The following is a 15,475-nucleotide window of genomic DNA, read 5'->3' as shown; positions in this document are numbered from 1 at the left end:
CCCCCCCCCCTTTCTTCTTTAAAACAGAATGCAGCCTTGCTCTGTCACAGAGTGGAATGTCTGTTGTTGGTTGTTTTTAAATACTGTTTAGAACATTTTCTTAAATATATTTCTGACAGTAAAGGTCGTACTGCATAGGGGAACAGATGACATTGTTCGGATGAAACAGATGACAGGGGACATTGATGTGCCCATTTCCATCTCAACAAAAGGTTAAGGCATAAATTACTCTGCTGGGCATCCGGCATGCCCCTTGTCCTTGGGGCTTATCCCAGAGCTGGCCGGCGAGATGCCTATCTGCCTCTGAGGTTTAAGGTTCCAAAGGGGCCTTGCATGGGCTTTGTTCAGTGCATGCCTAGAAGGCCCCCCACAGCGCCCCCTACAGGAGCCCTTCTCCCACACGCTGATGGTTGGGAGGTGTGTGTGTGTGTGTGTGTGTGTGTGTGTGTGTGTGTGTGTAGGTGCTGATGTAAGAAACAGAGGCTTCTTATCACAGTGCATCTGCCAGGGACAAGCTGCAGTTGTCAGACAAGTGGGTATGGAGAGCCACGGATTTTTATCATCCTCGGGCTCCCTAGCACGAGTTGCCTAGCAACCAAAGTGGCTGAGAGGAGCTGCGGGGGAGGCTGGAGAGCAGGATTGAGTGGGTGGTGGTTGGTTACTGCTGGAGAACCCTGATGCTTTCTGATGTTTGGGAGGTACCCAGCATCCTGATTCCCTCCTGTACATTTGGCACAGTCCCTGGATGTGTTTCCATCACTGGCCTGCAGCTGGCATATCAAGCCACACAACTCTGGGTCACTCATGGAGATCTTTGGGGTCTATCTGTGGAGAAGGGGTGGCTGTGGTTTGGGAACCAAGAGCAAGGGTGAGGGGTGCGGCGGAGGTTATGCTCCCGGGCCATGGAGTCCTAAAGCTATAGGTCCAGATAGGGCGTGCACAGTGGGCTCGTATTTGCTGGTTCCCCTTGAGTTTCTTCAGAGGTGGGCAAGATAACAAAACCCTAGCACCTTAGTGTTTGGGGTAGCAGATTCCCTCCACAGAGCCTTGGGGAAAGGCCTCCGGTGGGTCTTGGAGGGGTCCCTTTTAGTCCTTAGGGATCTGTACTGGAGGTCTCGGCCTCTAGTAGAGAAGTCACTCCGAACACGGGCTGGAGGTCCATCCCACAGCGATCAGTTGCCATTGCTCCAGAGATGAACTCACTGTAAAGTCCATGGGTGTCCTCTTAGCTCCAGCTCTGAGGCCACAGGCCCGGGCCTGCACACCCCTGGACTGGTGTCGGGCCCCCAACAACTTGAAGCTTCCTCTGGATCCTCACTTGAGCTCTTTGGGGATGGGACCTAGGCCAGGTTCCCTCTTGCGCTTGGCACTTTTAAAAAAACCGAGCTGTGGGGAGGCAAAGTGGAAAGTGTGAGGGGTGGACAAGCTAGGCGACATTGGTGTCATCTGTTGTTCCTCTGTTAGCCCCTCAGATTTTCTCCCTAGGAGGGCTTCCCTAAATACCCCCAGCTCACCCTCAGTACCTTTACTCTCTTATTCAGTATGTGGACTGAAGTCCTGGGCCAGGGGACAAGAAGTTATTAAGCTGGATCACCCAGCCCTAGTTAATATCCCTCTTTGGGCCTCCCTCACTCTATCTGTAGCAGATGGAGATTGAGCCCCGAGTTCTTAAACAGAGGGTCAGAGCTGAAGGAGATTTTGTGCAGTTTTATTGCTTAGACCTTTTTTTTTATTTTTTAATCTGGTAGGAGGAACCCTACAGGCTTGGAACCATAGTTTGGCCTTTGCCGGCATGACTAGTCTTGCCTGCTGTGGAAGGCATTTGGTGTCATGGCAACAGGCAAGCACTTGGAGGAGTCTGCAGTGCCAGATCTCAGGGACAGGAGAATGGAACATAAGCACAGGCCTAGAACTTTGAGGTCAGACAGGGATACTGTTCCTGTCCCTATCTATGGGAGCCTCACCTTCCACAGTGCCAGGACCAGCAGGGCCAGCAGCAAGAGGCCCCCCAGAGTGCTGCCCACGATGATCCAGATGGGGACCTGCCAGTCTTCTTGCTTGGAGATCTCAAATGTGACCTGCAAGTGGAGGGGGTCAGGGCAATATTGTCACAACTGCCCAGGACAGAGGGTGGCACATCTGCAGGGTAGAGCTGCACCTGTTCCTTTGGGAGATGTGGGGAGGGACAGGTCTCACAACAGCTAGTTCTGCCCAGCTGACCTCTAACTGCGTGAACGGGAGGCAGGTAATGGGCTCCATGAGCCGTGCTCTCTGCGGCATTAGCTGTCTGCTCCCCCTGATTCCCCATGACTGCCACTCTTTGACAGCCCTCCTGGCTGGTCCTTATTTCTACCAGTGTCCCCATGTTGGTCTGTGCAGGTGTGGTTTCTGAGCCCCAGGGTCACTTGGGGAATTTAGGGTTGTGCCCAGGAGCCCTGGGAAGCTGTTGCAATTGTCATTTTCCTTCCTCTCCATTTTATGGGAGTGGGGGTTAGGGTCAACTGACCTTATACTTGCTATGTAGCCAATGATGACCATGAACTACCTTTTAAAATATAAATATATTTACTTATTTAATTTTTAAGATTAAAATTGCATTGCCCCCTCCTTCCTCTACTCCGTTCTCTGACCCCACCTTGCTCTCTTTTGACGTCACGAACTCCCTTTCTTTACATGTTATTGTTGAACTGTTTTTTTTTTTTTTTTTTCTCGAGACAGGGTTTCTCTGTGTAGCACTGGCTGTCCTGGAACACACTCTGTAGACCAGGCTGGCCTCGAACTCAGAAATCTGCCTGCCTCTGCTTCCCAAGTGCTGGGATGAAAGGCGTGCGCCACCACGCCCAGCTGTTGAACTGTTTTTTAAACATATATTTTATGAATGTGAGTACACTGTCTTCAGACACACCAGAAGAGGGCATCAAGTCCCACTGCAGAAGGTTGTGAGCCACCATGTGGTTGCTGGGAATTGAACTCAAGACCTCTGGAAGAGCAATCAGTGCTCTTAACCGCTGAGCCATCTCTCCAGCTCCCTAAACATTAGTTTTTATTGCAGGGTGTAAGTGCTCACACCTGTGTATGCATATAGTGGACAGAGGTTGACATCACATGTCTTCCTCAGTCACTCTCCACCAGAACAGTGTTTGAGACCGGGCCTCTCACTGATCCTGGAGCTGGCTGATGTGGTTAGACTGCCTGGCTAGTGAGCCCCAAGCTAGCAAGTGCCAGGAGTCTCCCATCTCTGACGCCCAGCTGTGGGTTTACCTGTGTGCACCACCATGAGTAACTGCTCTCCATAGGAACTGAATCCAGCCTTCATGCTTGTGAGGCAAACACCTGAGGCATTTTCCTAGCCCTAGCCCTCGAATTCCCGACCCTTCTGTCTCCACTTCACAAATGGGTGACATCTACACTCTTGATTTCTATGGTTCTGGGGTTGAACTCAAGGGTTTGTGTATGCCAGACAAGCGTTCCACCAACAGAGCTGTACACCAAGCTCTCAACTTGCTTTTAAACTTAGGTGAAGAAAAAAAAAATGGGCACAGTGGTACATGACTTTAACCCCAGCACTTGGGAGGTAGAGGCAGGTACATCTGTGGGCTCTAGGCCAGTGTGGTGTTTACATAGTGAATCCCAGGACGGCCAGGACTACAAAGAACCTGCCTCAAAAACAAAACCAAACCAAAACCAAATATAGTGAATTCCAAGACAGCTAGGACTACAGAAAACCTGATTCGGAAAGAAAGGAAGAGAGAAAGATGAGAGAGAGAGATGAGAGAGAGAGAGAGAGAGAGAGAGAGAGAGAGAGAGAGAGAGAGAGAGAGAGAGAAAGAGAGGAGAGGGTAGAGGGTTGAGGAGAGAGGAGAGAGGAGAGAGAGAGAAAGAAAAGGAGACAGGAGGCTGGAGAGATGGTGTGCATACTGCCTAGGACCCGCTTTGGGCAGGTCACAAGCACTTGTATCTCCAGCTCCAGGGCATCTGATATCTGATACCCTCTTCTAACTTCTGCAAGCACCTTCCCACATGTGCGCACGCACGCGCGCGCGCACACACACACACACATTTTTAAACAATAAAATAAATGTTTTTAAAAAAAGAAAACAAACAGCCGGGCGTGGTGGCACACGCCTTTAATCCCAGTACTCGGAAGGCAGAGGCGGGCAGATTTCTGAGTTCGAGGCCAGCCTGGTCTATAGAGTGAGTTCCAGGACAGCCAGGGCTATACAGAGAAACCCTGTCTTGAAAAACCAAAATAAAATAAAATAAACATAGTTCAGCTTGGGTTATTTCTGTTCCTCTTCAGACTTTTTTCTTTCCAAATGAAAGATGACCTCGGTGCTGTGGGAGCCACTCGTGACCCGGTGAACATGCCCTGCCAGGTGGCTTTCACTATGCTCTCGACCTCCCGCTCACTTCTATCTTCCTCTGCATTCCAGGTTCTGGATCATCCAGCTGTCCACCTGACTGTGACCCCCTCACCTCCAGACCTGTTTCCACCATGGCTTCCTTAGCAGCCCGTGATGACACTCTTTATGCCAGCTTGCCATCCTTTTACATCCAATGGCGCCCATCAGCAAACCATCTCATTCTACCCCAGAAACCCCTAGAACGTGGCCAGCCCTCCTGCCTCCTGGCTCTGGTCCTGTCATCTTTTGCTGGATCTGCACCAGCCTCCCTACCTCAGTCTCACCCCCACCGCCTGTCCTCAGCTTGCAGTATGAGGAACACTTTCCCTCGGATGACAGAGCGGCAGTCCCTGCTCAGAACATCACATCTTCTCATGGCATTTGGAGGGAAGTGGTCCTTCTCACCTTGCTGACCGCATCCGCTGCCCCTCACTCTGCTCCTGCTTTCCGTGCTACCACGGGGCTGTTCTCTCTGCCCTTGAGTGACTGACTCCCCCAGATATCTACATGTGCTCCCCAACCTCCCTGTGTAGAACTCAACTGAGCAAACTATGTTCACTCCATCTGAATTTCACTCTCGAGTGTGGATTTCTTTCTGGGAAAGAAGCCAGAAAACAAAACAGAACACTGCCAAGGGTGGCCGGAGTTGAGTGGGGCTTCTCAGCTTGCCCCCCTGCTCCGTCTCCAGAGCCTGGAGTGAGGCAGAAACAGCCACAGCCGCTAGCTGGGTGGTAGACCATTCACATTACTCCCTAGGCAACTCTGGGCAGGTCACTACTCAGGCCTCACCTCACACAGTCTCAGCTTTCCCTCTGAGACAGAGGCAGGGGCTGAGCCTTTGAGGTGGGTCTGCTTGCGTGTGCACAGGGCTCAACCCCTCCATGGTTTCTGCTTCATCCCCAAAGGCTGGGTGGGCCTTTGTGCTGCCTTCCTTGCCCACGGACCTAGCCATGCTGGGCACTATATAACCTACTACAAGTGACACACTCAGTACAATAGGATTTTTTTTTTTTTTTGAGGGCATCTTGGGCTAGGAAGAAAGTTCACCTAAGAGATAACCAGGTGGAGGCGGTGGCACATGCCTTTAATCTCGGCACTCGGGAGACAGAGGCAGGAGGATCTCTGAGTTTGAGGCCATCCTACTCTACAGAGTGAGTTTTGGGACAGCCAAGGCTATATAGAAACCCTGTCTCAAAAACTAGAAAACTAAACAAAACAGAGATACTCACTCATGTGGGGAGAGGGATGGTTAACGGGGGAGGGGCTTCCTGACACTTGACACATCTTTGAAGAATTACTGCCCAGGGCCATCTCCAGAACTGGCTCCCTGGCCACTCTGTCCATCTGCTTCCCTCAGCATGGCCGCGCTTCCTGACTTCTCCCATGCTTGGTTACTACTGTGTTCAACTGCTTATGAATCTGCCTCCCGGGCTGGGGGCCAGGGAGAAGGATGGACCCCCATCCCATGCAGAATGAAGAAATGCATGGTTGAAAGGAGGTAGCTGGTGCTCTCTCCCTCAGAGAGGCAGAGGTGTCAGGAGATTCAAGGCTTAGGCTGGGGCCCTAGGGTGGGACAGACCACCAGGATGTGGGGCTAACCCTCAGTTACTACAGTTTTTAGGAGAATCCCTGAGAACTGCTTCTGGGCCTTGACCCGTGATGCTCTATGCCTGGAAGGGTGCAATGATTGAAACAGCCTGATGGTGTCCCTTTGCCAAGCCTGCCTCCACCCCCACCCCCCTTCTCCTTTACGCCTGTTTGTTTAACCCAGCATCTCCTGAGGTGTGTAGGTGAGTGGCCAGAGCCTACAGCTCAACCAGCACTTCTGAGATATGGACTGTAGGGGGCAGCAAAGTCCTACTCCCAGCTGCCCCGTTTGCACAAGCCCTGATTGTTCTCTAAGACCCGATCGACTTGTTTAGGACAGTAGCTATCTCCCAGAGCCTCACCTCTTTTCCTCTGTCTTGAAGTCAAGGTAATGCTGGCCTATGTTGTTTTGTCTAGTTAAAAGAGAGCCCAGCACGGAGGCCTCTAAACCCTGCCCCCACCCTTACCACACCTATTGCTGCCTGCACTCCCTTGTCTCTAGGCAAGGGAGGGATGCAAGTCCAGGTTCCACCAGCAAGCCCAAGACAACTTCACTGTGGGGCAGCCAATCAGGGAGCCACCCTTAGGTTCATGGGTGTGGGTGTCTGGTCTCAGTATCCTGTGTGAAACTCTGTGAGACACACAGGTGTCTCTTTATTCTTTCCCACAGCACGGAGCCTAGCACGCTGAGGTACCACGTCAATGCCTGAGTCTGGTCTCTTGCCGAGTGCTTTTTTTTTTTTTTTTTTTTTGGATAGTCTTTCACTGACCTGGAGCTAGGCTAGCTAGTCTTTCAAGGATCTGTCTTCATTTCCTGAATGCTGGGATTACAAACAGCTACACCTGTCCCCCCCCCCTTCCCCCCTGGTTTTGAGCATAGAATTCAAGTCTTTATGCTTGCACATCACACATCAAGTACTATACTAGCTGAGCCATCTCCCAGCCCCCACCTTGACTTTCCCCTCTTCTCAGAGGGGAGGACTCCCTGGAGCTCACCTGGCGGCTAGGGTCCTCCTCTCGGAAGATGAAGGGGCTGTGGAACTGCCTCTGCAAGGCGGCGTTGACTGTGATCTTCAGAGACCTGTACTTGAGCTGTACGACCAGGGCCTTCTTCAGAGCCGGCTCTGGGAGCCTCTGTTTCCTCCCAGGCAGCCCCAGGTGGGAGACTCCCCCCCACAGCCTCCTCCTCCCTTCCTTCCAGTCCTGCTGAGGGTCTAACTTACTGCTTTCAGAGATGTCAGCCACAGGTTCCCCACCAGGTAGAAGCTGGTCTCCTGGTTGGGGGCCAGCTTCAGGTTGCAGATGATGGAGACCACGTCGGAGTTGCTGTGATTCTGGAAGAGAGTTGTCGGAATGGGCAGGGGCTGGAGGCCAGCGGCCTGGAATGTGAGCTTGGGCCATCAGACAGGCCTGAGGCTGGACCAAGTGGGAAAAGGGAAGCAGACCTGAGGCTGGACCATCTGGGAAGCAGATGGCTGGGACAAGGATAGGGGTATGTGGGGACGCGAGGGACACTGAAAAGACAAAGCAAGGAGGCCAGATTTGAAGTTGTGTAACGACCAGTGTCCCAGGATCAGAACCTCCACTCAACATTGAGGACTTGGAAATCACCATATAAACAAGCTAAATGATAAATAAATGACAGTGCAGTTAAGTCACAATAGATAGAGAAAAGTATTGCAGGCAATCAAACTTCCGGAGAGTGTCCAGATCAATCAATCAATCAATCATGTGTACACACATGCACATACCCAGAGCAAGTGTCATATTCAGGATCAAGACAATTCTGACCTCTGACACACACACACACACACACACAGACACACACACAGACAGACAGACAGACACACACACACACACACACACCTGCCCTGGTGGCCAGAGCCAGGGTAACATGACAGGAAAAACAACTTGTACGGAGTGCTTGGAAAAAGTGGCAGAGACAGATGGAAAAGTGCGAACATCTTTATCTTGGAGCATCTGAACTTTACTAAGGTAAAGTTATTTTTGAGGTCGTCTTGTGCCCTCCCAACTCTACCCAAATCATGGGTGAAGTGCAGCAGGTTTCAAAATGCTGTGCGGGGCTGCCAGGATTGCTCAGTGGGCAAAGGTACCTGTAGCCTGGATGCTACCTGAGTCTGATGACCTGAGTTTGAACCCTGAGAACTCAGATGATGGAAGAAGTGACTCCTGCAAGTTGACCTCTGACCTCCACATGGCTGCCATAGCACCTGCGCGTGCACACACACACACACACACACACACACACACACACACAAGAATGCATGTGAAAAAATTTTAAATGCTTCATGTTTGTTTGGAGGAATGAGAGCTGACTCACTGATCAAAGCTGCTGAGCACACGTAGGAATTCAAAACGTTTCTTTTTCTCTCCCTTCTCCTCCCCCATGCACAGGCTATGCCTGTTTTGTCCAGCTGATCCTCCTGGCTGAGCCTACCCAGTACATACTGTTTATGTGGTGTTAGGGATCGAACCCAGGACTCCATGTATCACATTCCGCTTAATAAATTATTTTTTTAAGTGTTTTTTTTTTATACTGGGCAGTGGTGGTGCACACTTTTTAATACCAGCACTCTGAAGGCAGAGGCAGGCAGATCTCTGTGAGTTCGAGGCCAGCCTGGTCTATAGAGTGAGTCCCAGGACAACTTGAGCTACCTAGTGAGACCCTGTCTCAAAAAATGTTTTTCACTAAGCATATATTATCTATACATCACATTGGGTCTCATTGTGACCTGCATGTGTATATTACATTATCTATACATCACATTGGGTCTCATTGTGACCTGCATGTGTATATTATATTATCTATACTCACATTGGGTCTCATTGTGACCTGCATGTGTATATTATATTATCTATACTCACATTGGGTCTCATTGTGACCTGCATATGTATATTACATTATCTATACATCACATTGGGTCTCATTGTGACCTGCATGTGTATATTATATTATCTATACTCACATTGGGTCTCATTGTGACCTGCATATGTATATTACATTATCTATCTGCTTGTGGACGTTGTACATCGTGGTGCGGAGCCTAGTGCGCACCACGATGTACAACGTCCACAAGCAGTGCGCCACCACTGCCCGGCTCCTCTCTTGCCCTCTTAAGACTCCTGCTAACCCCTCTTTCCAACTCCAGATCAATAAGCTATTTTTAAGTTACATTTAAAAAATGTATGTATGTGTGAGAGAGCAAACCGAGACAGAGACAGAGATAGACACACATGCACACCCCTACTCCCCCCCCCCCCCCCCCCCAGAGAGAGAGAGAGAGAGAGAGAGAGAGAGAGAGAGAGAGAGAGAGAGAGAGAGAGAGAGAGAGAGAGAGCGCACCAGGGATGGAACTCAAGTGGCCATCTTGGTGGAACAGTCCTTTACACCATGGACCATCTCACTGATGGCCACTCCTCAATCAACTCTTATTGATAGACACTTGGCCAAGAGAGAGGCCCCTGGAATGGGGAGGCACTCTAACCACATCCCTTGGCTCTTGGCTTAGAGACACTCACCCTCTGTGGGGCATGGCTCAGATCTTCCTCAGTTGGGGTACTCCTGTACTCTGTGCTGTTCCCCCAGATGTTACAGGATGTGTTGACCTGCATGGGAGGCACAATTCTGAGTCTCACTCCCAGCTCCCCCTTTTCTTCCCAGACAGGTCAGCACCCAGAATGTGGTCCCTAGGGAACACAGCTACCTGGTCGGTGAAGAAGTCCCTCAACATCAGCAGGCGGTTGCCACCCCTGGTGGCGATGGGCACAGTGATCTTCATCATCACCCCATGGATGGGGAAAAAGCCCAGGTTCTGCACCTACAGCAGGAGGGGAGTGAACAATGCAGCAGTCGAGGGATAGGGACAGCGAGCCTGCTGGAACCAGTCAGCTCCAAGGACAGCCCTCAGCAGGCCCTGGGTGCTTGGAAGCAAGACAGTACCGAAAGATGGGCTCTGAGACCCTGGAGTATGATCAATGGGCAATGAGCCTGGAGATCAAGGACTTCTATGACTACAGAGTCCTCTTGTCAGGCAGGGGGTGCTTGCTGGAGACTAGGAGTGAAGGTGTTGTGGTCACTAATCAGGGCAGGATGCAGAAATGAGTGTGTGTCGTCTACCTGGTGGGAGCACATTCAGGGTTTCAAGCTAAACTTTGGGGACTGAGAGCTGGCATATGGCCCTAAGCTTCCCCTGATGAGCTGTGTGGCCTGGAATAAGACAAGCCATGTGGAACTCGGGATGCAGCCCTGTTTCTAGCCACCAACCTCCCCCAGCCTACTACAGCTTCAGAGAAGATGACATTCATTCGAGGGGGCCAGGGAAACCCTGGGTCCTCTGTGGCAGAGGCCGCTCAGCTGCTTCCTAGCAGACATTCTCCTTCCTTAAGTGACAGAAGCAAGATCAAAGCCACCCCTCCCAGCTTCCTCCCCAGCAGAACACCATGTTATAGAGGTAGCTGCAGATATGGGATGCTGGGATGCCCTTAGCAGGAAGGTATGAGCTGCTTTCTCTCTGCTTGTGACCTGGGCTGAAAGGGTGGGTGGAGCTGCAGGCATCTTGGGCTGAGAGATGAAACTGAGCTTCATGTCTGGGATGTAGAGAGATTCCTGAATGACTCTGTAAAGCCTGCAACTCTGGGAGGAGAGGAAACCTTGATGTGTTTACACTTCTGTTCTTTTGTTTTGTTGTTGTTTTGATTTTGTTTTTTCAAGACAGGGTTTCTCTGTCCTGAAAACTCGCTCTGTCATCCTGGCTGCCCTGGAACTCCATCTGTAGACCAGGCTGGCATCAAACCCAGAGATCCACCTCTCTCTGCCTCCTGAATGTGACTGCTGGGATTAAAGGCCTGTGCCACCACTACCTGACATTTTGATACATGTGAATGAATAACTGCCCCCAGTCCAGCCTGGGTGTCTTTTAGATGAACGTGAAACCCAGAGAAGGAAAGTAAATTTCTAGAAGCTGCACAGAGAGCTGGTGGCAGAGCCGAGGCTGAGCTGAGGCCCTGCCATGATTCTAGTGCTCGCCCTCCAGCTAGGGTGCCGGGTTCTCCACTCTGCCCTTTCACGTATTTCGGAGGTGCCTTCTAGCCTTACCTTAAAAACACAGTTGAACGGAGGTCCGATGCCATCATAGCTCTCAAGTGAGCTGTTGGCCTTGACCTCGAAGTGGCTCAGGCTGCTGCTTCTGCAGAGACCAAGGAAAAACCATGTCTGGGCGGAGTCAGTGCTGGCCAGATGATCCCAGAGCTGGACAGAGACAGATCTGGGCCTGCTTCCTGGGCCCTTGTGTCTTATGTGGCCACTAGGGCACTGTCTTGAGGATACATAGGATTGGTGGGAATGAATGCTCTGGGTGGAGACTGCTTCTGACTTGTGGGTGGGCATGAGTCTGAGAGTCCTAGGCTGGGCACCATGGCCTGGTCTCCGTTTGTGGCAGGGCTTCTTTGCAACCGTGCCTCCTGGGCACCCTCCACTCTGTAATTCATTTCTCTGTTGTTGGTGGCTGGGGATTTTCTAGTGCATAAGAGCTGGTTCCTCAGCAGACTGGGGCTAGTGCCCTCTAAGAGGGGTGGAAGATCAGGCATGGTGTGGCCTTGGGTCTGAGTTCCTTATCAGTGACAAGTGATGTTGGAAATTGTTGATGCAGTGGTAATCAAACCAGATTTCCTTCCTTCCTTCTTTCTCATTCATTCACTCATTCATTCTTTTTTAAATTTGGAGATAGTTTCATGCAGCATAGGCTGGCTCTTTACAAAGCAAAGGATACCCTGGCCTTCTGATCCTCCTGCCTCCACCTCTAGGATGCTGAGATCTGAGTGCTGGGATTATGGGTGTGTCTGGTTTATATGGCGATGAGACGCAATGAGGATTGTGCACGCTTGGCTGGCACTCTACTGCATCCCCAGACTCTCTCTCTCTCTCTCTCTCTCTCTCTCTCTCTCTCTCTCTCTCTCTCTCGTGTGTGTGTTTGTGTTTGTGTGTGTGTGTGAGTTGGGTCTGGCCTTCTACCTTATTTTGAGGCAGGGTCTTTCTTGTTTCCTCAGCTGTTCTGTACACTCGAGGCTAGTACACTCGAGGCTGGTACACTCGAGGCTGGTACACTCGAGGCTGGTACACTCGAGGCTGGTACACTCGAGACTGGTACACTCGAGGCTGGTACACTCGAGGCTACCCCACAGGTTTCTAGATGGTTCTCCTGTCTCTGCTTCTAGGAATTGGGCTTAGGTTGTTAGAGCCATTTCATTGGCCCCACCCAGACTGACTTAAAAAAAAAAGATTTGTTCTATCCTGAATTATGCGTACATATATGTGTCTGTGTGTGGGTATGTGAACACAGTGCCTACAGAATTCAAAAGGTGTCAGATGCCCTGGGACAAGAGTTACGGGTGGTTGAGAGCCATCTGAGGTGGTTGCTGGGAAATGAACCTGGGACCTCTGGAAGATCAGCATGCGCTCTTAACCACTGAGCCGGCTCTCCAGCCTGCTGCATTGACATTGAAGAGTTCCGTTCTTCCCTTCTTTCCCAGCTTTGTGTGTTGGGACTTCCTCCTGACCACCGTCATGCTTGTGCCTGCTGGCTCAGGCCCCTCCCTCCCCTGCTTTTCTCCTGCAGATGCGTAGCTACCCACCTGGTAAAGAGGACATCTGCTTCATATTTGAGGTGGAAGCGCAGGAGGGCCGTGTTGTCATCTACGGTGCTGTCCTGCTCGTGACTGTCACTACAAGGGGAGTTGGGGTTAGAGAGGACACTGACACTGGGATTCTAGAAACTGAGGGGAGGGTGCGTTGGCTTTTCAAGCTGCTGGGTTATGATCAGGCCACCAGTGAAAGCTGAGGTGTCTCCTAGGAGCCAGCTAGTAGGTGGGAATGGGCCAGCCCTCTACATAGCCATGCCATCAGGGCGGGCTTTGGGTAGCTCATGGCCACTGCCTGGCCTTGCCACTTTCTTGGTGAGCCTCCCCAGCTGCGGAGCTGAAGATGAGGTTGGACTTGGGACTGGGAGAACAATGAGCCTTGCGGAAAGTCACCTACTCTGCCCTGGGAAGGACAGTGGGGGTCACTGTGGGGGAGCTCACTGCTTCCTGCTGCTACAGTGTGAAGGCCTTTACAAGACCCCAAGACTTCAGCTTGTACATAAACTATTCTGCTCTCTAGACTAGGGGGTAAGGCTGAAAAGGGGTCCCCAGAATAGATTAACATCCACGACCCTTCTTGCCCATCCCTGGCTGATACGTGCCCACGACCTCCGCTGTGTGTGTTCACTTTCTGTGAGAGGAGGACATTCTCTGCCCCAGGAGGCTCCAACATACCAGGACGCTTCACGAACTCAGCCGTGTGTCCGCTGAGGCGTCTGAGGACGTGTGGGATTTGTTTAAGTATAGCTGGTGGCCAGCACAGGCTTGTGTCGGGGGAACCCCAGCCCACCTGTGACTCAGGGCAAAGACAGTGGTGTTTGCTTGACCTGGAAGCTTACTACACAGTGGAGGGTTTTGGCTGCTCTGAGCCTTCTGATGAGACAGAAGCTAGCCTGGCCTCCCTTCCTCCCTCCCTCCATCTCACACAGAGATGATTCTGTGAGAAAGGAAACCATTTCCTGCTGCTCCAGGGAGACTCACGGTCTCCCTGGAGCAAGCCACCTCTACAAAGCCTGAGACACAGATAGACAGACCCACATAGAGGAAGAATAATCCTCTTAAAAATGGAGAGGTGCCCAAGGAGAGTGCCATGGTCCGTATTGATTGTCAGCCAGAATCACATCTGGTCCTGGCTGTGATTGTCTAGACTGGCTTCACTGAGGTGGAACCCCAAGTGTGGGCAGCACCTTGTCCTGGGTTCCCAGACTGAATAAAAAGGAGATGCGCGCTGAGCACAGGATCCGCCTCTGTTTCCTGGGCACTACAGCCGCCATACCTTCCCCACCATGGCGGTCTGTGTCCTCAAACTATGAACCCCAACACACCCCTCTGCCCTTTAGCTCCTTGTGTCAGGCATTTTGTAACAGCAATGAGAACAGTGACTAACACAGAGAGGGCTAACCAGGATAGAACAGGGCTACCAGGGATTAAGTGTCCAGCTCCCAGTTGCTTACAGACTGTGTTGTTGGAAGTCCGCACAAGCTCTGCTGATAGTGAGGGGCTGCAGTGTGGACTGAGAGGGGGACTGTGATAGACCCAAAGGCCGTCTAACTGACTGCTGCCTAAAGCCCTCTCTACAGGTTCAGGGACAGCCATTGGTACTTGTGGCTGAGCTTCAGGATTGTAGAAAAGCAGCCCTCCTCACCCCTAACCCCTCCGCCAACTTGGGTCAGGGAACAGGTTTGCCAGTGGGATCCAGTGGGCACAGGGGAGCACGGGGTGAGGGAGGAGCTGCTGGGGTGGGGGAGGGGCAGGCCTGACCTGCCAGCACCCAGATGGATCTGAAGATGGTGCAGAAACACAGACTTGCTGAACTCAAAATCCAGCCGGAAAGCCACCTGTGGAGAAGGGAGCCTGAGCTGGGGCCCTGAGGTGTGCTGCTTCTGACCTGCTTTTAACTACCACCTCAGGACCCCTCGGAGAATGTCTGAGGGGGGTGTGCAGGGCTGTAGAATAGTGAACTCGGGCCACCACAGGTACAAAGACAGCAGCTCTCTGTGGGGGTGTTCCCCACCCCTTCTCTCTCTCTCTCTCTCTCTCTCTCTCTCTCTCTCTCTCTCTCTCTCTCTCTCTCTCTCTCTCCCTCCCTCCCTCCCTTCCTTCCTTCCTTTCTTTTTTGAGACAGACTGTCATGTAGCCCAGGCTGGCCTCAAACTTGCTATGTAGCTGAAGATGGACTTTAACTTGTGACCTTCTGTCTCCACCTCATGAGGGTGGAGGTAACAGGCGTGCCCCACCCAGGGCTTCATGCATGCTAGGCAAGCTCTCTATCAACTGAGCTACACCCCCAGAAAGAAACTATACTTAGAACCACCCCTGACCCTCCTCCTGCTCTCTGGGCCTCTGTTTGCTCCCTGCTCTCTGGGTCCCAGGTTCTGCCCCTCCCTGCTGGGCCCTCAGCCTCCACCTTGGCCTTGGCTCTGAAGAAGGGGTAGCTGACGTTGCAGACTTTCTTGTGAAGCCGCCTCTCCTCGTTCACACACTCGATGCTGTTGTCTGAGTCATCCTGAGATGGGCAAGGCAGTAATCAGGTAGGCTCCAGTCCTCCGTCTGCAGGCTCACCGCAGCCAGCCAGCCCTTCACCCCATCCCAGGGACCACCCACCCCTGACTGTGGGAACTAGACACCTGAGATGCCACTTTCCAACTATCTGAACCACAGAGGGCCCCTTAGGCTGGCGACAGGTATAGTTGGTTCAGACTGAAGGCTCGTGATGATGCAGGGGAGGGTCTTGCTCAATGGCCGGGTTGGTGTACTCAGGTATACTGATTGTTCCCTTGCTGTTGGGGAATTGGCTAACTGCCACTGGGACTCTGAAGGTTAGACCT

The 15,475-nt window shown here is 51.8% G+C and overlaps 1 protein-coding gene across 1 annotated transcript in view; it reads right to left on the bottom strand.

The window, feature by feature from the left end:
- Positions 1-422: 422 nt before the first annotated feature.
- Positions 423-15,475, bottom strand: part of Itga11 (integrin subunit alpha 11) — a 106,680-nt gene continuing 91,627 nt past the window's right edge. The window contains exons 21-30 of the mRNA XM_021172144.2: positions 15,055-15,153; positions 14,409-14,485; positions 12,642-12,731; positions 11,107-11,197; positions 9,716-9,829; positions 9,531-9,617; positions 7,214-7,324; positions 6,987-7,082; positions 1,965-2,078; positions 423-1,386 (exon numbers count right to left, since the gene is read on the bottom strand). Of these exons, the coding sequence (XP_021027803.1) occupies positions 1,315-1,386; positions 1,965-2,078; positions 6,987-7,082; positions 7,214-7,324; positions 9,531-9,617; positions 9,716-9,829; positions 11,107-11,197; positions 12,642-12,731; positions 14,409-14,485; positions 15,055-15,153 (951 nt within the window). The 3' untranslated portion in view covers positions 423-1,314. The remainder of the gene's footprint in view (positions 1,387-1,964; positions 2,079-6,986; positions 7,083-7,213; positions 7,325-9,530; positions 9,618-9,715; positions 9,830-11,106; positions 11,198-12,641; positions 12,732-14,408; positions 14,486-15,054; positions 15,154-15,475) is intronic.

Source organism: Mus caroli, chromosome 9 (assembly GCF_900094665.2).
Source record: "Mus caroli chromosome 9, CAROLI_EIJ_v1.1, whole genome shotgun sequence".
Lineage (NCBI taxonomy): Eukaryota > Metazoa > Chordata > Mammalia > Rodentia > Muridae > Mus > Mus caroli.
This window is presented reverse-complemented; position numbering and strand designations above follow the sequence as displayed.